Source organism: Micrasema longulum, unplaced genomic scaffold (genome assembly GCF_059751315.1).
Source record: "Micrasema longulum isolate JH-2025_06_02 unplaced genomic scaffold, ASM5975131v1 h1tg000170l, whole genome shotgun sequence".
NCBI classification, from domain to species: Eukaryota; Metazoa; Arthropoda; class Insecta; order Trichoptera; family Brachycentridae; genus Micrasema; species Micrasema longulum.
The window spans coordinates 207,844-229,786 of NW_028277375.1; the positions used below are offsets into that span (position 1 = coordinate 207,844).

The 21,943-nt window shown below is 31.8% G+C and overlaps 1 protein-coding gene and 1 long non-coding RNA gene across 4 annotated transcripts in view; one reads left to right on the forward strand and one right to left on the reverse strand.

The window, feature by feature from the left end:
• upSET (SET domain-containing protein upSET) overlaps positions 1-17,331 on the forward strand; it is a 42,038-nt gene extending 24,707 nt beyond the window's left edge. Inside the window, exons 8-13 of one of the 3 annotated variants that reach the window (XR_015825445.1) lie at positions 606-694; positions 4,049-5,497; positions 6,541-6,718; positions 7,208-7,336; positions 7,463-7,678; positions 10,728-17,331. Coding sequence is in view for 2 of the 3 variants with exons in the window: in XM_088242835.1 (XP_088098961.1) it covers positions 606-694; positions 4,049-5,497; positions 6,541-6,718; positions 7,208-7,336; positions 7,463-7,557 (1,940 nt within the window). In the remaining variant the exon portion in view is untranslated. Of the gene's footprint in view, positions 1-605; positions 695-4,048; positions 5,498-6,540; positions 6,719-7,207; positions 7,337-7,462; positions 10,567-10,727 lie in introns of those variants that run through there. The other 2 variants (XM_088242835.1, XM_088242836.1) reach the window with 2 other exon arrangements.
• On the reverse strand, positions 15,849-19,987 carry LOC148284007 (uncharacterized). Its single transcript, XR_015825446.1, has 2 exons — positions 19,083-19,987; positions 15,849-17,950 (listed from the first exon to the last, which is right to left on the reverse strand). It is a non-coding gene; the product is annotated as an uncharacterized LOC148284007 (long non-coding RNA).
• Positions 19,988-21,943: the final 1,956 nt, after the last annotated feature.

The window sequence follows — 21,943 nt, forward strand, 5'->3', positions numbered from 1 at the left end:
AAGCATTATTATTTTGATATATTTCCTGGGTGTCGGCGGCAGTTACCACAAGTCGGCTGTCAACTAAAAAAAGTACCTAAATCTTATTTATGTTTACATTGAAATTGGTTTATTATTTATTTTGTTGTTTTATTCAATTTATTGTTTATTTCACCCTTATGTCTTGGTAATGCGAAAATATATATAGACAGTAGGGAAAACACAACCGTCACAATCTCAGAGTAAAATTGGCATGCAAATTCAAACTTAGTGTTTGTGTAATTCGTAATTTGCATTTTCTTTTTAGAAATTCGGTCCCATGAATTTTGAATTGATGTACTTTTCCTGTATGCAAAAAAAGATAAGCTTTGCATTTATCGGTCATATTTGATTTTTCATAATCATTTAAGTCTTGTAAAAACACCTACTCAATATTTTCATATAAGAAAATAAAATCATACTCCAAAATATGTCAAAATTTATAGCAAAAAATTTACCTACTTTATAATATGTAAATGTTTATGTATTCATTAATAAATATTACATTTATATTATATTTTTATGTTTGGCGGAAGAAAATAATAATAAATTGTAGGGGTAGTTACAGAATGTTTATTTTTTTATAGAATCTCCACCCAGTGAAATGGTGACTCCACTTAAGAAGAGGCGCCTGGCTCGAGAGTCTTTATCACAAGAACCAGTTACCTGCAACAATGTAAGAATCTTTATCTCTATGTGTTTTATTAGGTTTTTTTCAAAAATATGATTATCCAAGGTTTTGATAAAAAATGCAGTTTGTTCCATCATTGAAAACACCTCATGAATTCTGTTTTTGAAATGGTGTTCAGATGCTTCTGCGATTTTTGTTTTATCTCCTCTTTAGTTTCAACACTTTGTCCATTTATTGTTCTTTTGATTTTCGCAAAATATAATTTTAAAATCCAATCGCCATCATCACATATTGTCACTAAGTAAACAAATAAATATTCGTATAGTTCATACAGATAATCAAAAAATAAAACTATTAAGGAAAATTATAATGAATGCTAACAAACATACTACAGTAAAACCTCGTTTTTACGTTCCTCAATTTTACATTTTTCCGCTTTTACACCGAAATGTTCAGGACCCATTTTTCTTCATACATTCTCATACAAATATTCCCCCCAATTAACATTTTTTACATTTTTCATCACCCCGGTTTTACATTTAATTTTTTTCGGAATTCATTTGATGTGTCAAAATAATGTTGTAATAATGGTGCCGCGGTCTGCGCGCCACCGCGTGTGCTACCCGAATTAAGAATAAAACAGGGAAACCGCTAATAATGGATAAATTATTGTCTTAACCTAAATGCAAAGCAGGTGCAGTGTAATTGACATTTTTGTTCAAGTGTCTTCATTTAGAGTTTGTTTTAGTTTGCATTTGAACAAAAACGTCATATTGACTTGTACAAATCATGATACGCAGTTGACAAACATTAAGAAACAATAAAGTTTTGATATCATTAAACTGCGATGTTTAAAACATTTAAAGAAATATTTAAAGTTATAAAAACCCCCGAAATAAGGATGTCATTCATAAACTACAAAAGAAGTTGTAAATTATAATGTGGTGCGGAACCATTACTTACTGGGTACTTAGCTTGAATTTGCCAGTACTTTTTTTTTTCTACAGATTTTTCACACGCTATTTCAACCATATGTGATACTTTTCAATGTTGTCGGCGAAAACACCAATTAGGTACTTAGACACTTATCTATTTACTTACTAGACACAATCCTAAGTAAGCCGCCGTTTAAATTTTATTCTCTGGTTCTTATTTTTAAAATTATTTTTTAAAATGATTTAAAAGTTTTTGCTCAACTGTTGACAATATTTTTTTATTACGAGAATTAGCTCGTTATAAAGGTGAATAAATGTATGGAGAAAACCATAAACTAAAATGCCGATGAATGTTTCCTTGTTACATCTGAGATCTTGCTATTTCCGTGATCATTATAACCAAGTTTGGCTGGGTTACATTTTTCCTCATCTTCCTGAAAACATGTATCGACATGTTGATAAAGCTGGCTTTTTAATACTGAGGTAGTTAGAGGTAGAGCCTTCTTTGTAATACCGAGGTAGATAGAGATAGAAGAAAAGTTAAGCATACCATTTTGGGAATTGTCAAATTTCTTATAAAAATCATGTTCAAGCGAGCCCTTCTTGCAATTTACTTAAATTTTGAATTAAACGTGTAGTGACAACACCATCTATTGGTTGAATTTAACTTAAATAAACTGAATTAGTAGATAAACTAAATAAACTTAGTAAGTGCAAATCAATTATTTTCTGTCAAAAAAAAACCCCTATTATGTATGGATACACTATAAATGACATATTGCTTGAAAGGGTGAGCGAAATAAGAGACCTGGGTATAGTGTTTGATGTAAAACTAGATTTCGTTAACCATATTAACAACATAACTAACAAAAGCATGAAAACATTAGGTTTCCTGCTTCGCATTGTCAAAGACTTCACTTCGCTTAAAGTAATAAATATTTTATACGTAGCACTAGTTCATAGTAGCATTAGTTCGTAGTAGAATATAATTCCACTGTGTGGTCTCCTCAGTATAAATTACACATTAGGAACATAGAGAGAATTCAAAGAAAGTATTTGAGATTCGTAAATTTTAAATTAAATATTCCCTTAGAAAACATAAATTACACATATCTATTAGACACTTTAAATTTAATTTTATTAGAAGTTCTTAGAAAAATAACTTTCTTTTTTTATTTTAAATTTTGAATTCGGAGCTCGATTGTTGTTAACTCCTAAATATTATTAACTTCAAAATACCGAATTGTGTCACTAGAAGTACGGAGTTGTTTGCAATTTCATTCGTCGGTACTAACTATACACGAAACTCTCCGATTCTGCGTTTACATTCCTCAGCCAACAAATTTACTTGTTATATAGACATTTTTAATACAACAGTTATTCATTTTAAAACTAATTATTAGTCGTAATAAAACTTTCTTTTTCATGCAATTTTTTATCTGTTTTTGAAGTGTATTATCTTATCTCTTTCTGAAATTAATTTATCTAATATTTTTGTGTACCATATATTATATTATTATCTTATATATACTAACTGTAAACTAATTTTTATTATTTGTTTTTAACATTAATTTGTTAATACCATTTTTTTATGCGTAAATATATATATATATTTTAAAATTCTTTACAAGTTATTTACAATTTGCTTTTTAATTCTTACATTTTTCTTATGTCCATATTTTTTTCTTTTTTACTTTGCAACGTCTCACTTTTTATTTTGCATTGCAGCATGCTTTTTTTTTTCTATATGTATACAAAAAAAAGAAAAAAAGTGTTGTTTATTTTTATTTTATTTTTTACCTGTATAATTTTTGGAAATGCCCCTTGGGCGTATTGTAAAATTAAAAAAAAAATAATAAAATAAATAAAATTTGTAAACTCGAGGTTGTAACAGTGCATGTTTCAGATCATGTGATATTTGAGATGGCATAATGCGCATGCGTCTCAAGATGCAATGACAACACTTTGTTAAAAATGTTGCCACTCAGAAAAATAAATTAATATGGTAATCCATTAATTTTTTTTTTCATCGACAGTCCTATCTTCCTGAAAATGCATATCAACATGTCAGTCAGATCAGAAGTCGTCATACCAAGGTAGAGAACGATAGTAGAAAAGTTAAATATACCGTCTCAATACGTAGGCCCAGGGAATCCATATAAAACTAGTGCTGTGGTTTGGATATTGGTTCTTTGCGGAAGGCCATCTGCAACATGTCTGCCTCACTTAATTGTATTTTTAATGCAAAATTTAATGAAAATACTTCGATCGGTTTTCTCAAAAAATAAATCATCGCAGTGCATCACAAAATTTGTATTAGTCAATTGGCTATGAAATAAAAACTTTGCACTGAATATGTCCAAAACTTAACAAGTTCCCAACGTGTTTCTCTCCATCTGAAAATGACTAAAATATTGAGGTTCCGTGTAAGTCAAGTTTGCAATAATCATATTTATGTTTGCAGAATGAAGATGCGCAATACCGTTTATTGGGAACACCGACGAAGGAAAATCGAGAAATTCTTTTCCCCCTTAACAGTTTGTCAGAAAAACCGCTGTTACCAATTATGATGGCCAGTTTTCAATCGGATAAAAATTTGACCCAGGACTTTACCAAAAATCAAATAGAAAAAGCGACTCCAGAATTAATTACAGAAGAAGTTCCAACTGTAATCTCCGAAACTAAATTAGATAGTTGTAATAACAATGAAGACTTACCTATTTGTCTAGAATATTCTACAAAGGCGGAAAGAGAAGATTCTTCCTTACCTACGGATGCTGAAATTGTTCATTCGGAAAATAGTAATCATATTTTAGAAAATATTCCTTGTGTGCAAGGTGCCGTAGAAACATCCGTTACAAATGATGAAACAATTGATAAAGTCTACGGGGATACAAAAAGTGAATGTACTAGTATTATTAATTCCACCGAGACCAGTGGAAATTCCTCACCCGTGCTAGATGAAATGGACGATATACAGAAGAAAATACACTCTTTTCACACTGAAAACATTCAGATACTTAAAATTAGAAATAAGAAAGCCCCCAAGGAGAAACGCAAGAAAGTCAATCTTAATTTTGATTTGAGTGTATTGGATGACCAAACTGTTGAAGTTAAACTAACATCGGAATTGAATACTCTGGAAGAACAGATGGAAGATGGAATTCTGAAATCAGATGTAGGAGGATTTGGTGAGGATCAAGCACAAGAGAATAAGCTTATATCCCAAGTGAGTGTGCTACAAGAGAACTATGCTTCTGGCAGTAAACTGCAATCTGATGAAGTGATCGAGCCCACTGTGGATGGCAAAATATGTGAAAAGGAGCTGACTACGGATTTGGATAGTAAAGAAAAACAAAAGGAAATATCACCGACTATATTTCCTTCGATCTCTCCTGTCAATAGCAATTTAGATCACAGTTCAGACCGAGATGATAGCGGCATATTCAGAAACTCTGAAGACATTTCTCAGCATCAACCCGCACTTAAAAAAGATTTAAACTTCATTGAATTAACTAATAATAATTTTCCATCAGCAAACCTGTTTGCAGGAAGTTATCATATGAAAACATTTGCGGAAAAATCTCCCGATTTGAATGAAGATTCTCCATCTATTCCTGATTTGAATGTAATTAAAAATGCGATAGACATGACGGCTAGTTTGGAAAGTAGCGTGTTTAAGGATGGAACAGTGTTGAACCCAGTGGATGAGTATAAAAACGTTCAAGAGATACTCAGTCATGTAAACCAGATGGATTCGCGCAACAGTGTTCTCTTATCGGGAGTACTGAAGGATACCAATCAAGGCATTGGTAGCGAGGCAATCACTCCCACCAAATTGAGTTCAGGCCGCTCCAATGATCCCCGTCTAAATCCTCCACCAACAGAAACGCCAAAACCTGTTAGGAGAAAGGTTTGTTCAATTTTGTAGCTTAATATTGGTTGTTTGTTGTGGTTCTTTATTAGTAGAAATAAGTTATTATTTATCTAAACATTGATATTTCGCATAAACATATTCTGAATAAGAATTGGATATAAAACTCTTTATTTATCTATTTGAATATTAATTTGTTTATAAAAACATGTGACGTTTTCATATCAGAGGTACGATTTACCACTTTAAAAGGGTTCCAGGAATAGTCATCATCATTTCTTTTTTTTTGTTGAGAAAGTGCGAATAATATCCATGGCATTATCCCACTGAGTTTCTCCAGGGTATACTTAGTTACACCAGTTTAAAGGGCAGAAGGGATGTGTATCTAACTTTCTGCATTTCTTTCGATTGTTGCGGGGGGGGGGGGGGTATTGTCGACAACCCTGAAATTGTGCAGAGAATCAGTTCTTTTGTTCCCATAATTACCTTAGACAGTGTCAATATGTACTGCTCCACATCCTAATATACATGACCAACCTGCCGATGGTTATTTATGCCTGTCGGAAGGGCTACCTCTATGTTGAACGATATTACTAAGGACATTGATATTTTTCACGTCTCCGAGGGAGTGTTGTAAAATACTCTTGCTTTTTTAACATATTCTCAAGCTATATGTACCTATGTGTATTTTAAACTTATTTTTATTATGTATGTATGTATGAATTAAGATGTAATATTTTGTAATGTATGTATATATATATATATATATATATAAATAAATTAAATAATTAAATTAATTAAACAAATATATATATACATATATATTATATTTACGATTATCTGAATAAATTCCTGAAACTTTTTAATTGGGTGATGTATGTACTTATTGTGCAGACAATGAAATATATCGAGGAATGAAAATTTATTCTTCCGTACTATTTTATTATTTATTACAAGTAAATTTCAAAATCAAATTAAACAATATGTTCCCATGTCCTCGATAGAACTCTGCAATTTGATTATATAAGTAGCTCAGTGGTGTTGATTATTCAAAAATTAAAAAAATAATAATTTGTATCTAGCTATCTATAAGCGAGTACCGGCGGCGATACAGTATGGCCAACCCTTCAGAGAGTGGTTCTCCCCCTTCTACTCCCGGAGACATGACAGATATGGCTGATGAGGAAGATATCTCTCGGCTAGAAAAAAACCTCGAGGATACCATCAACACTCTCAGTGTGCTCTCTGACATAAGCATTGGTAAGTTCACGGAATTACTTTGTAACTGCTATTATTTTCCAAGAGCAGATACGAGTGTGCTCACCATGTTATGTATCATTTAAATAAATGTACAGTATAACTTGCTGAAAATATGAATGCAATTTGTAGTAGTAGTAAATATAGACAGTAAGCGGTAGCTCTTGCTCGGTGTTCTCTCACCGAGTACAAGCCTATGTCGTCTGTTGTTAAAGACGTTTACCCCGAATGCTGGTAATTTGCATTTTGTTCATCTATGAATTATTTATAGCTAAGTGCGCTACACTATTTACAAGTATTAACTGATTTTTAACAATCTGTTACATTTTTAGATTGCCTCGACAAACTAAAAAAAAATGCTCTCAAAGTAAAGTTCTGCGATTTGTTAGATTGCCAAATATGTCAAATAAATTAACTATGTTCGTAAAAGAGGTTGAGAAAAATTTTTATTGAAAAAAATGATTATGGGTAACAGTCAGTAAAATGTTGTAGGTGTTTATAATGCTCAACCATCAGTGATAGGGAGACAAACAGAGAGAGAAAAGCTTAGTGACAGGCTCCGAAGGGAATTTGGTCTTTCACTTCCTGAGGATGAAGAAGCTCGGGCTGCCACACTGCAAGGTAACCAACACTCTTTAGTCATCATGTGAACAGTCAGACATCTTGCATTCTAATTAGCTTGTTATCCGCTGTACGGTCCCCCTTCCGGCGTAGTGGCCACTGAGAGTGCACGCTCTTGTCTTGCAGGAGAGAGTGAAGGAGGCGAGGAAGCGAGCCTGAAGGACGACCGCACTGAAGCTGCGGCCGCAGCTCTGCACCCTCTCGTCCAGTCCCCCGACTAGACAGACTACTTCACGTGCTCCGCAGAGTGCACACAAATTACTACTCTAAGTGTTATCCTCGCATGTAAATTCCTGTTGTATATTTGTGTATCTGCTTTTTATATTTCTGCGAGTACAAACTGTAAGTTCATAATTTTGTACATATTGTTGTATATAATGTTTATAATAATTTTTATAATATACCCAGTTATGTGACTTCGTGGTATATTAAGTTGGTATTTAAACTAAATCTGTAAGTAATGTATATATTTATATCTACTAAAGTGTGAGAGGATAGCGCGACGAATGTGCCCATAAAGTGATATAATATTTGTTAGTTATATGTGTAATGGCACCAAAATAAAATTTGTCCTTGTCAATTTAACTGGTTATATTATGTTTATGTAGTTCCCTCTATTGCATTCTGGGGGGCAATTACAACCGGAAGTTAACAGTTATCTTCGACTGTCTATAAAGTATAATCGATATTTAAGTATGAAAATATGTATATTTGTATGAAAATTTAAAGTATCTTCGTCGGTAACTTGTAATTGAACATGTTTAGAAAAACAAATTGTATGCGTATTCTATTTTTCGTGCAGAAAACTTAAATTTACTTTGTAGATAAAATTGAAGGTAAATTTTAACTCCCCATTGTAATACGGGCCCTGGTCATATTATAAACAGAATTTTTATTTAATACATCAATATTATTGAAAATAATTTACTTACTTTAAGATTGGTCCATTTACAATATTCCAATCACACACTGTGATACAGGCAAAATAAGTACTACGCGTTTTTGATCAGAATATATATTCATTAATGTTTATCTTTCAATTCAACGTTGGATAGAATCATAGAAAATATTTTCCTTCGCATTTCTCCACTGTAGGAACTTTCTAGTTAATAACCGATATAAGAAATATTATATTACATACAAATTTTTCTGCGTAATCTGTACATGAAGTTTGGGTGAAAGCTATAAACAGGAATATTTAATGAATGGTTTCTCAAAATGGCCAATTAGAAATGATACGACTTAAAATTTAAATTACTCTTGGATAACAAAAAATTAGTGACAAATATGGCAAATAAAGCCCACTCCACCTCTTTCCATAGATCTTTCAACATCAGTATAACATCTGCCTATTTGAATATCCATATTTCTTCAATTCTTATGATTTTTGTGTAGTAAAAGAGCTGAAACCTTTGTTGATGTGGGTGAGATTCAAACGAATTATTTCACCTACTAAGAAACCCTTAAAAAAAGACTTTTTAATTTATATATTTCTTCTCAGACCGGCAACACGGGCCCGAGCATTGTCATGCAGAAGGCATACCCTATTTGTCAGCATACCACGCCTTTGATTTTTTCTGGATCTGCGCAGTTTTTTCAGCATCTCACATTAAAAGGTCACTTTGATTTTGGTCCCCATAAACGTGCAACCCTTTCCCGTCCCACAGTGGCCACAACCTTCTGAGCAGATTGTGTTACTTTCACCCCCTTTTTTTTGGAGAGCGAGTTCCTCCACTCGAGTGATAGCTGTATCGACTCAGGTGTGAAATGGTAAACCCTTATTTCATCGATCATTACTATGGTGTCCCAAAAAGATTCTTCATTGGCATATCGGTCTAAATAATAAGCCGAGTTTGCATTGATACTAGTCGGGAAGTTCCGGGAAATTCATTGTAAATGCGTGTCCCGCGCAAACTAAGCATCCAATCGGCTCACCCCAGGGTTAATTGTAAAGGGGATACGCTCGACTACGTAGCAGTTTTGATAATTTCTTCGAACCTTACTTTTGGTACATACCTTAAGTAAATTGAAAAATTATACACACTTCAAATAGATGCTCCCTTAAATGTTGATTAAGAAAAGTAAGATCATGTTATTTTAAATAACAAAATATTTTCAGTTTTTGTTAAAATGTAGTGTGAGGTAATTGCATTTTGTTTGAAATGATATAATTTGTAAGTAAGGAAGTTTTTCATTAAATTTCTAATGTTATTGTGAGATGTTTCTGAGATTAATGAAAAATTAAATATTTATAAAACTGACACTACAATTTTTTTTGTCTACTTTGCTGTGTTTTCTTTCTTCAATTTAAATTCGCTCTATAGATCTTATTTTTATATCAATTGATGGAATGGGATTTTCCAGCTTTATTTAAATATATTTATGTTACAATTTCAGTTTTTTTACAATCAGATACAGATCAGAAATAGTATAATCCAAGATTTGGTCAATTAAAAACATTATTTTTTCCTGAGGATATTATCAGTAATAAATGACACAAATACAGTAGAACCTCGTTTTTACCTTCCTCAATTTTACTTTCTCTCGTTTTTTACACTGAAATGCTCAGGTCCTATTTTTCTTCATACATTCTCATGTAAGATTCCCCCAAATAATGTTTTTTTTACATTTTTCATCACCTCGGATTTACGGTTAAAAATTTTCAAAATTCATATGGTGTATCAAAAAATCCAAACTTATGTTAGCATAAAAACACTACTGCACACCACCGCGTGTGCCTAAACTGAAGAGTAAAAGCAGGTTAACAGCTAATAAAGGGTTAATTATTGTCTTGAACTAAATTCAAACTGGATGCAGTGTTAACTAACTACGTTAAGTGTCTAATTTTCTTAAAGGCTAATTTGTGACATTCCGATTTCCTTTAGAGTTAGTTTTGATTTGAACAAATTCGCCATATTGACATGTTACTAATATGTGACATGTTTACGAACAATAAAGTCTTAATATCAATAAATTTTGATAAAGTTTAAAAATGTAGTAATAGAAATATTAAAAGTTATAAACATGATGTGAAAAGAAGGTGGTTTAAAAAGTTATAAAAGTATGAAATTTCCGCTATCTAAATTGGCCTAAATGACAGTTGAAATTCCAGTGAATTTTAGTAATGCCATAATAAGAAAAGTAATACCATATAAATAAAATTTCCCCCTCGTTTAGGGAAAAATAATTGTTTGTATTTTATGCTAATACAAAAAAATTTTCATGTCAAATTAAAATTTGTTTTTAAAATAAACAAAAAAATGATATTATATTGTCTAAAAAAATATCAAAATCTTTCTAATGAAATCATTAAAGAGGGAACAATATTCAACATCCCCATTTATGCCGGTTTTTACAATTACAATATTATATATTTTTTTATTTATTATAGAAATAAAAGAAGAGTGATACTTTCATCCACAAATTTGGAAAAACCAGTTGCCGGTTTCATCGCTTTCGTGACATCTTCGAGATTGATATCTTTATTATAAAATTCAACATATTTATAATAAAAAGTAAGGATAGAGACAACATTATATTATTTAAAATTATATAAAATTATCTGTATCACCCGTCTTTTATTTCTATAATAAATTACAATGAACTTCCATCAAGGATTTTCACTTACAAACTTGAATGTTTTTACAATATTTATAGTGGTATATTTACATGTCTGGAACATCAATTAAATATTTGTGTAATTATTCTGTTTTTTCCCCATACATTTAAATTTTTTATCACTTTAGCGTTTGCCTCAGTTTTATACTTTTTTTGTCCCTCCCATTGAAAAACGTAAAAAATGGGTTTTACTGTACTTTTTTATCTGTCGAATGCTTCTGGTCTGTATTATTCTTACTAATACAAACCGTTACAGGTACATTTACAATCTTTATATGAATAACGTACCTTGTTTTGACCAAATATATTTTCTTAAAATTGCCACCATATAATATAGCTACTATAGAAGTTGAAAAATACTCTGTTAAGCAAAAACAAAAAAGGATAAAATTAATGCTGTTGAACTAATCGTTTTACAGATGTTTAACCGCTTATTTACCTTAACCGACAATTGTGCATTTTACAGGAGATTAAATAAACATTATTGATAACCATTTTTATGATAGAACATTTATTTGAATAATAACAACACGGTTACCAAAGTGTCTGTTTTATGACATAATTCTATTTTTCTAAATTATTAGCTATCGAAACACTTTTAAAATGTGTAGGTGGTCAAAATTGTCATTCAAGATATTTTAGCTGCTAATCATTGATATTAGTGACCAGCCAAGCGAGAATTGTCCCTTCATCAGAGTTGGTAGTTTTTATTTCACGTTACACAATAATGGGTGGTATAAAATTGAGTTATATATCATACATATTGTGCATTTACATATTTTCATCAGGACTTTGAGAACATTGGTCTAGTCCATGTTGACTTGAACAAAGAACCTGTTGAAAATAAGCTTCACAGGGCAAATGACTTTGGATTTCCGTAGTTATTATTCCTATTAACACATGTAGTGTTTTGTTTTTCTCTTTATTTAATTTTTTACTTGGTTTTATGATTCGAAAGCTAAATTAAATTTTTAGCAATAACAAATCTTGTGTAAACATCTCACCACTTAACCTTGCCTACTATGAGTTTATCTTATGAGCGTAGGCAAGCTTAGATACCGAGATGTTTACATAGTTTTAAGATGTATGCGCATTTTTGCAAATTCTGTTGCGTCCTCTTAAAATTTGATAAAAAAATAATAAATCTATGATGTCATAAGTATTTATATATTTTCAAAACAATTCTACGAAGAATATTATTTATATTATATAATACATTTTCGAATGTATTCTGGTCATGCTAAACCGACCGCTACTTATCTTACTTGATTTTATAGCTAAAAATTTTCATTATAATTACCTTATTTGCATTTTTTTTTAAAAACGAAAGTATATGTTAATTTAAAATTGCTGTTTTAATCGTTTTATAGATCTTGATAATTTTAATGAAAATGTAGCTGTGAAAACAAAGAAATCTTTATGTAAAGTTAGTACAAATATATTATAGGAGTGAATTTCTGCCTTATAAAATTAAGTCCACTGTGTAAATCACTAGTGTTTTTTTATCACTCGCTATATGTTTTATACATTATGTATTCAATCTAATATTTGTATACAAGATGTTCGTACATTGGTTTGCTGTACAATATGTAATCAGTAATCATCATCTGCTTACTGTAAAATATGAAGTCTGTTAATCAAACTTGAAGAAACCACTCGAACATCCGTTTTCTACTTCGTTGTGATGTAATCAACTTATTGAATAGCACTAGAAAACCGTACTACTTTTGCACAGGGTTATGCATATTTAAAGGAACTGTTTGAAATGTTGAGATCATAAACAACGAATATGAAGCAATCGCTCATTAATCTGCATGCATTACCATTACCATTGCGTTAGAGTGATGACCTCGTTAGTGTTAATAGGCGAGCGGGAGTCACAATTGCACAATGGCGATTTCTCCCTCTTAAGAGTTGTAAAAAATATTTCTTTTTATATTGTACCACAGTCCTCTCATCAACCACCTGTTTCAAAATAATGCATTTGCATGATATACTGTTATTTCACACAACTATATTTTTTTTAAATTTTGTTATAACATTTAAAATAAAGCTTTTAGTTGCTGGTGATATTAAATGCAGGAAGATCAGGAATTGATGTTTTTAAAAAAAGATGATTTTTATTACTTTTATATTGTATTTTATTTTTTGAACTTTGGACCATAATTGTATTATGAAGCACACAACTATAGTCCATATTATATTTCCCTTAATAAATCAATAAAGAACAACAGTTGGTGAACTGTTTTGCATTTATATTATCGGGTAGTCAATAATCTTTCAAATAAAACACAGATTTGGTGAAGTCCATTATAAAAAGTATTTATTTTGTAATTTTAACCCAATTACACTAAGAAATTAATACTATTTAATTTTTACTAAATCTTGATAAATAATAAATAGAAATCAAGGGAACTATATTATTTTTCAAAATCTCCCCTAAAACATTCTCAGATAAATCACCAACTAATGGGTTTACCATATATGCTCTAGAACTTAGGCACTTGGAAAAGCTCTCTGTCGGTGCTTTTCTGCTTCGACTTATGAATAGGTAAAAATCGCCTTTATCTGGCCACTTCCATAAGTTGCCATACATTTTATATAAGCCCCATTGTCCTCCACATTCGTAACTTGCCCAGGCCGATATTCTCCCCTGAAAATATACACCACAAATTCCTCTCTTGTAGGGAGGTAACCATCATTCAATGCTCTCTTCAATGTCTGAAAAGTTCAATGAAGATCTCGAGGTCAAGGAATGTCCATCGCTTTTGTCTTCCTCGCTAAAATGTAAATATATGGACCATAGTTGAACTTAGTGTTATTTTTCATTATTTTTACAATAACATTATAACATTACCTGTAATCTACACTAGCTGGAAAAGGGAACGGTTTGTTGAAATGACAGGTGGCCAAGAAAGTTTGAAGCTAACGAAATGAACTTCTCACTAGAAATCGCTCATATTTCAGTTATCGGTTTTTTCAAGCACACATCTATTTGGATCATAGTTGTGGCTTAATAACATAGTTGTGTGAAATTACGGTACCTATGTACTGTGAAGATGGACTTGACATTATAGTAAAACCTCTTTTTTATGTTCCTTAATTTTATAACGTCATTGTAAAATATTTAATAATTTATTTAATCCATACTCATTTTATTGTTTACTCCCATTATTCTTTGCTTTTTAAAGATCACTCTTTTATAATGGAGCCTTTGTTGTACCTTTTAATAAAAAAAAAATTTGACTGCACTATTTAAATTTCCACTAAAAAATTATGTTTTAAATAATCATCAGCTAGGGTGGGGATGATGTTTTCTGGGTTATTATGCTGTGTGTTTTTCGTCCTTTTACCGACGTTTCGAACTGCACTGTAGCTTCCATCGTTGCCCCAAAAAATTATCTGTAAAAGGCCTTAAATACGGGTGCTGCATTGCCATCTCCCTAGTTTTGTAGGTGGATAAATGCTATCCGAGGTACAATCTTTTTAAATTTCTGAAAACTACAATATAGAAAGTTTTATCTTATGTAGTTTTGAAAAGAACGTCAGACGAGTGATGCCCGTCGTTGTCTAAACAGTCCTGCGAGAGATCTCTGAAGCGTACATAACTTTCTGGAGCATTTCTTGGGGGTATGAGGCGAATTTTATCGCAGATTGCCTCCTTCAGGTTTTGCAAGTTCCTTGGGCGATGCTTATGTGATGATTTAGATAATATTACGCCTAAGAAGGCATCTTCAGGACTGGTTCTTAGGCGAAACCGCTCGTTGGTCAAATTAAATAAAAGGGAAACTAAACCAAGAAGTTTTATTTATAATTTTATCTAAATCATTAACCATAGAGTTTAATCAAGAAATATCTACAAAAAACATTAATATGATGTTTATATACTTCAGTTTTGAGACAACCCCACAAGAAAAACTTGCTGGGGACCAAATCTGGCGAGTATGGGGGCCACTGAATATCTGCTCTCAGGGAGATCGAATTCCCGGAAAACTTTCACATACTGCAAATCTGGGTGATGACCATCTTGTAAGGATGAACAACATCTTGTAAGAAGTCTTTATGGTGAATTCTCCTCGCAGAGACAAAACAACCCCATCTCGACAAAAAAAAGTAAATTGACAAATATGATATTTTTAAGACCACACCTCATTATTTGCATGTCGTAATGTTCGATTTAAAAAGAGACTAAATTTTTTATTTAAAATCTACTGCACGTATTTAATGTGGAGTTTTTTTTTTTTTCGGCGAAGACTGTCTGTTTTCTACGACAATACGTCTTAACTTTCGGAACCCGGATTCGCTGCTTTAGGTGACTGCAAAACCGAGCGCCTGACTGCGTCGACATTCTCGGGTGTTCAAGCTGTTAGAGGACTTGCACCTCTTTTTTCTAACAAACATCCTGTTTCCCTGAATTTTTTCACCCACAACGGAATCGATTTTCGGTATGTAACTAGTTGGCACCGAGTACTTAACAGGAATTTGGAATCGAGTACGGATACGTTGCGTGGCTACTACATACCTGTTTTGACAGATATATGCTTCTACAGCAAAAGTGCGCTGTTCATTTCTCCACACCATGTGTGCTCGATCAACGTATGATCAATCCTCGCGTCACACAAACTAGGGAGATAGCAATGCCGCACCCTGTATCTAAGAAATTAAATATACTGAGGTGTAGTAAGTTGGAATAAATGATTAAACCTGTGATCTACTCGATTGTCTTCCTTTCTATTGATTCATTTTAAATAATAAGTGGATGTAAATGAAAAACAGATTGCTAAATAAAAACATTATATTATATCGATTTCTGTTTTACCCACTAACATTTATATACTTTTAATACAAAATTTCAAACATTATTCCATAATGTGTCCTGTGTTCTTAACGTCGAGGACCTGCATTTTCAGGCCAGAGTTGGAACTTGCAAAATTGAATTCTGATGCAATTTTTTCTCGACACTCGGTAAATAAATATTCAAAATGGTTCACACCTAACTAAATTCTAATATTCTCATTGTCACATTTGTCTCGTAAGAATGAAAAAAAAAATACAACTACATTATTACACCATACATCTCAATTTAGACAGGTTTTTACAAAGAACAATAAACCCTTTAGTTTAATAAAAAAGGTCGAAACTATTTTTGTATGAGTAATCTTGAAAAGTTCAAATTATGTAAATCACGTGTTGGTGCGTATAGTTTTAATAAAATAAAATGCATTTTTCGAGATACGCAGTGTTATGATTTAAGCGCTGATATTTGTTGAACCGGGAAAAATATGCAATCCAAATTAGACACATTTTCTGGGAAGCTATTTCTTTTGTTTGTATTGTAACTTTTGGTAACTACCATCACAATGTACAGAATCGTGTAACTATTTAAATCTATCATGATTGATCTGATTTTCTGTCGAAATTGATAATTCTTCACCTGTCTGTTACTATTTCCTTTGGTAATTTTACTTTGATGTTTTCTTCGGTGACAATTATTATAAATTAGGATTAACTTAAGCATTTAAAAGCTTTTCTCAATTTTTATCCAGTGAAAATCAATACTGTGTTCAATCAATTTCTTCAAAGTCCTTGTCAGCATAAAATTAACAAAGCTCCATATTTTAATTAATGTAGATAGCTATGTAATATATTTTTATAGTTATATGACGGGAATACTTTCAACAGTGTACATATATATATATAAGTTGTATAAAAGCAAATATGCCAATATTTTTGACAAAATATTAATGATTTGGTCATAGAGCTACGCATTTACTGCTCGATTTGTATAAGTATGCATGTAAATATGGAATATCAAAAGAGGCTTTGGTTGTATTCTTTCCGTGTTTCTGAAAATTGCCTGCTAATAGTAAACATTAGTGCGATTGATTTAACTTTGCGTATTATATAAAACTTCGAATAGCCTTCCGAAACATTTTGGAACAGTAAGTAATGTGCCATGTGTCTTATTTAATGTGGTTTATCTTGCCAATATGATTTTAGTTATTCATATTAAAAATTACTGTAACGTTAGAAATACTCTATTTTACATATTGAGAAGTAGACTATGTAATCAATACAACCGAGATAAATAATTAATAATTCAACGCGCAATCTGCATTCTATGAATTGACAAATGGTCTACTTCCCGAGATAAAATCATCAGAGATAAGTCCATTCCCGGTGTACAAGTTTGATGCTCTTTTTTCTAAAATCTGTTCTGGTTTCAATTGGCGGAATAGTGTACATTTGCTCCCCTTTATAGTTAGCTTATAGATATAGGAAAAATACACAGATTTTTTATACCTATTATTAAATGTATGTGATTTCGGATTAACAAAGAAAGGAAAAAAGTTGTATTATGTAATAATAAAAACAAATGATGATTTAAAAACATAAATATATTATAAAAATCTGCTAGCAGTACATAAGTTTAGAGAATATGTGGATAAAAGTGTTGTATAATAAACATTTCTGTGCAGTTGGGTTCCTTAATACAAATCATATTGGTTGTGGATCTCATGTTCGAGGCCTAATACTGCAGCTATGACAAACAATTTATTGTACATTTTTATATTAAATTTCCACACACATGTATATATAAGTACATATTATATTATTTCTATCTAACAGTCTATGTATAAATTTGTGAAATAAATTATAAGCAAAGTAGATGTTATTGTGTATAAAATATAAGCATCACATTATAATATGTCAAAATAAGTGTTTAAATATATTTTATTCTAATTAATAAAAAAAACTTTAGTTCAGCTGAGTCTTTTCCCCCCTTAAGTTTTCCTTTATTACCTTTGAATTGTTATTGGGTGCATACGTAGTATACATACTGCCCAACCGAATTGGAATAAAATTTATCAAAAGAGTAAGCATTTATTTGTTACCCTTGTTTTTTGGTTTGTAAAACATTTTCCCAGAGATTCACAAAACCACGGCATAAGTAGTCAGCACCTACCTCATTCATCAAGGTAATCAACACAACATCTATAAAAATAAAGGACAAGTGATACTAATACCCGTATGCAGAGACAAACGTCTTCACCTTCGGGTTATTCTCTGCATTTGAAATTAGAATGTACTTTCCTCACCTTAAGTTTTGTCTCTGCATACGGGTATTAAATCCGCAATATTTTATACCTACCAAAGAAGCCCGACAAAAATTTGGCCTAACAATAACTGCATGGTTGAACTAAAAATGTTAGTCATAGGAATTCTTCCGAAACGGTAAGTAATAGCGACGTGAAATCTGAACACGTCATTCTATTTGATGAAATTTACAGGTCAACGGCTCCATTTTCATTCCAAATTTCTGTTGGCTTTCCTCAGTATAAAAAAGATCTTTTTGAAATTTATAATGAACATGTAAAACGCCGTTTCTAGATCAACTGTGCTTCTTTTATGACAATTTCTTCAGAATTATTTATTTTATTATAAAAATCTAACTTTTGATGGTAAGCTGTGAAATGTGACATTTTTAACCAACATGTAAAATGAGATTTCGAGATCAACCAGGCTGTTATCAAGCCAATTTGTTCTCTGGCTTCTTCGGTATAAAATCGAACTTTTTAACAATGAGTCGTACCAACATGAAATTTAGAATCAACATTAAAAATGCTATTTCTAGATCAACTGTGAAGAAGTCCGAGGAAAATTTGGTTCGAAATAGCATGGTTCATCTATAAATTACATTTTACATAAATTTCATGTTGCGTCATTATGAATTACTGTTGAAAATTCAATTATATACTTATTCTTAAAGGTGGTATTTAGTGCTATTCAAGCTCTTGACGGTCACTGCAACCTGTGAAGATCTATTGTGACAGATCCCCGTGAATAGTTTTCGCCCTCCAAGTGCAGGTCTATAAAGAGCCTGGCTACTGTTTGGAAGGTGAGAATTTACATTTTGCTAAATCTCCCCCTCCAAGCCCAGGTCTATAAAGAGCCATTTCACGTCGCCGCGACTTACTGTTAAAATGTTCAATTTAATACTGAGGAAGGCCGAGAAAAATTTGGCTCGAAAAAAGCACAGTTGATTTAGATATTGCATTTCAAATGTTATCAAATTTCCTCAATGCTACGACAAGCCGTTAAAAAATTTGTGAAAAAATGAACACACCTGTTTTTTCAGTTTTATAATGTAGATAGTATTTTTTAAATTTTTATATAATGGCAGGCGAATGCGAAACCAGTAGTACACCATGAGGCTGGCTTATCTCCACTCTGTCAACTTTTGTAGGATTTTTATCTATTCACCATAATTTTACTGTCATGTAGACTTGTACTTTCGCGACCAGTGTGAAGCTGCCTTAGGCCCATTTCACACGAATCGTACAAATCCACACAGTACGGCGAATTTAGGGTGGATTGGAATTTATTTTATTATTTTGCATTTATTACAATTTTTATTCAGCAGTTACCCCCAGATAATAAATAATCCTGCAAAAAAAGAATCGAGTGGAGATTAGTCGGCCTCGTGGTGTACTGGTTGTTGAGTTTGCCTTATAAAATAAAAAATATCAATCTACCATGTTATACCCTGCCTTGTGGATTTTTACCATGGTGAGATATGGGCCCATTTCACACGTATAATTGGCCTCATGGTGAACTGGTAGTGTGTTATAATGAAAGTAATCCTAAAACTGTTCGTCACAGCAACTCCTCCGAAACGTAGAGTCGTGAAAATTGGATACCTCATTCTAAATGCGATTTCTAGGTCAACGGTGCTATTTTTGAGCCAAATTTGACTCGGTCTCTGCTCGATAGAATATTTTTTTTAAACGGCAAAGTCGTAGAAATGTGAAATTTAAAATCAACATTATTAAAAATCTATTTTAAATCAATATTTTATAGGAAATCCTGGGTACAAATAGAGATGCAAGGCGGTAACATTACCCCAGTATTTTACCAGATTTTGGTAAAATACGGTATTTTACGGTAATTTTTGGTAAAAAACGAATATGACGTACTATTTTTTTTTCGAAGATATAAAAAATACGAGTAGCTTTGTTTTAGGACGCGTTACATGACCAAAAACTAGGTGTATATCCAATCGCGGGTGATTGTCGAGATTTATTATACGTATGGGACGTTCAAGGTCATTCGGTATGTACTTTTTTCACTTCTTTTGATGAAAAAGGTTATAATGTTTTGAAACTTAATACGATCAGTGGACATAGGTCCCTTAGTAAAACCTCAAGTTTGTGACCTTGAACGACCACTGCTCAAGCCGCCATAAAAAAAAACAGACTTGCGTATAATTACGTCCCTATTGATTTTGTAGAAAAAAATATACGAAAGTCTGAGAAAATAAATTTACTTCAAAATAGTACCTAATAATTTGTTTTCTTCGGACCAATACTTTCCAAGTTACACGTTTGAACATCAAATACATTTTATCAAAAATGCGGTATTAGCACTAACTTTTTACTAATTATTTGATAGTTGACCAATCTAAAGTCATCACCATCTTCATCATTCCATGTCCGCTACCTAGTTGGAGCATATGGTGTTCACAAAAATTCTTCGGGCATCACGGTCGGCTGCCAGCTCCTGTGCATCCCCACAAGTCAGGTTCGCATTTCGTAGTTCTGACACGAAATGCCAACTAAATTAGCAGCGGACGTCCAGGACGTCGAGAACCTGATGCCTTGTAAAGCGGGCAAACCTTGAAGTAGCATTATGTATTATAAAATTTAAAATGTGAACTCCTATTTTTTATATCTTCGAAAAAAAAAACAGGACGTCATAATCGATTTATACCGTAAATTACGGTATTTTACCGCGCTCTTTGGTACAATTACGTAATTTTACATCCATAGTACAAAATTGACTTTTTAGTGGTAAGTCGTAGCGACTTGAAATTTAGAATCAACGTTTAGGGGAAAACAGGGGAATCAGCACCACGTAACTTACTTTTACGTAACGTACTTTTTTTTCCAATCACAACTTAATATCGTGGGTATACTGGCAAAAAACGTTAACTCGTAAATATACGGATTTGACTTAATGATGCAGTTTTGTAAAGTTCTTAACGGCAAAATACACTAAGTTTATTAAATTTCATATTTCTGTAGGTAGTTTTTAAAATACATTTATGGTTAAGTTGTATACCCGGTATTTTATTCAGGCTAAAAGCTTTAAATAACTTAATATTTACTTGATAGAAAATGAAGAAACAGAAAAATTCAAAACATGTTCTTAAATGAGCACTTAAAATTCTATTATATTTAAATAAGATAAAAAAAGAGTAAAATTGGAGCAAAACTTAATTGCTTGATTTCTCAAAACAGGGATTTGAGAGTTAAAGCTTTTTGCCAGTATACCCACGATATGATTTTTGATGTTTGATACATAGTCACTAATGTGCTTCAATAAGAAAACCTATTGAAAATTATCGAAATAAAAAAAATGTGTTTTACAAAAGCAGTTGTATGTTCGGAAATGACCACCTGCGTTGGAAAAAGTATAGAAATTTCGTGTTCGATCATGTCCGAAATATATTGGACGACAGTATCTGTTAGATGATGGTGTTTTATTTTCCCATAAAAAAAGCATTTCATGTCCTGATTCTAAATTTTTCGTAGCTAAGACTAACCGTTCGAGGAAGGCCGATAAAAGTTTGGCTCTAAACCATTGCGGTTAATCTTGAAATGGCATTTTACACTTTTTTCTCGACTGTAGCCTTTAGCCCTGAATAAATAATATAGAAATAAACTAAATAAATCAATCCGCCCTCATTTTACCGTATCGTCTGGATTTGTACGATCCATCTGAATTTTTTTTATTTATTTTTTATTTATTTACTTAAGTTAGTTAATATTACATTGTATATTAACTAATATATTTACAATTATAACAAATACTTATTAAATATTTCTTACATAACTACATTATTACAATAAACATAACATTTTTTTTTTAAATCCGTAAGTTTTCTTTCATTCTTCATACTTTCAGGCATCTCATCATACAGTTTAA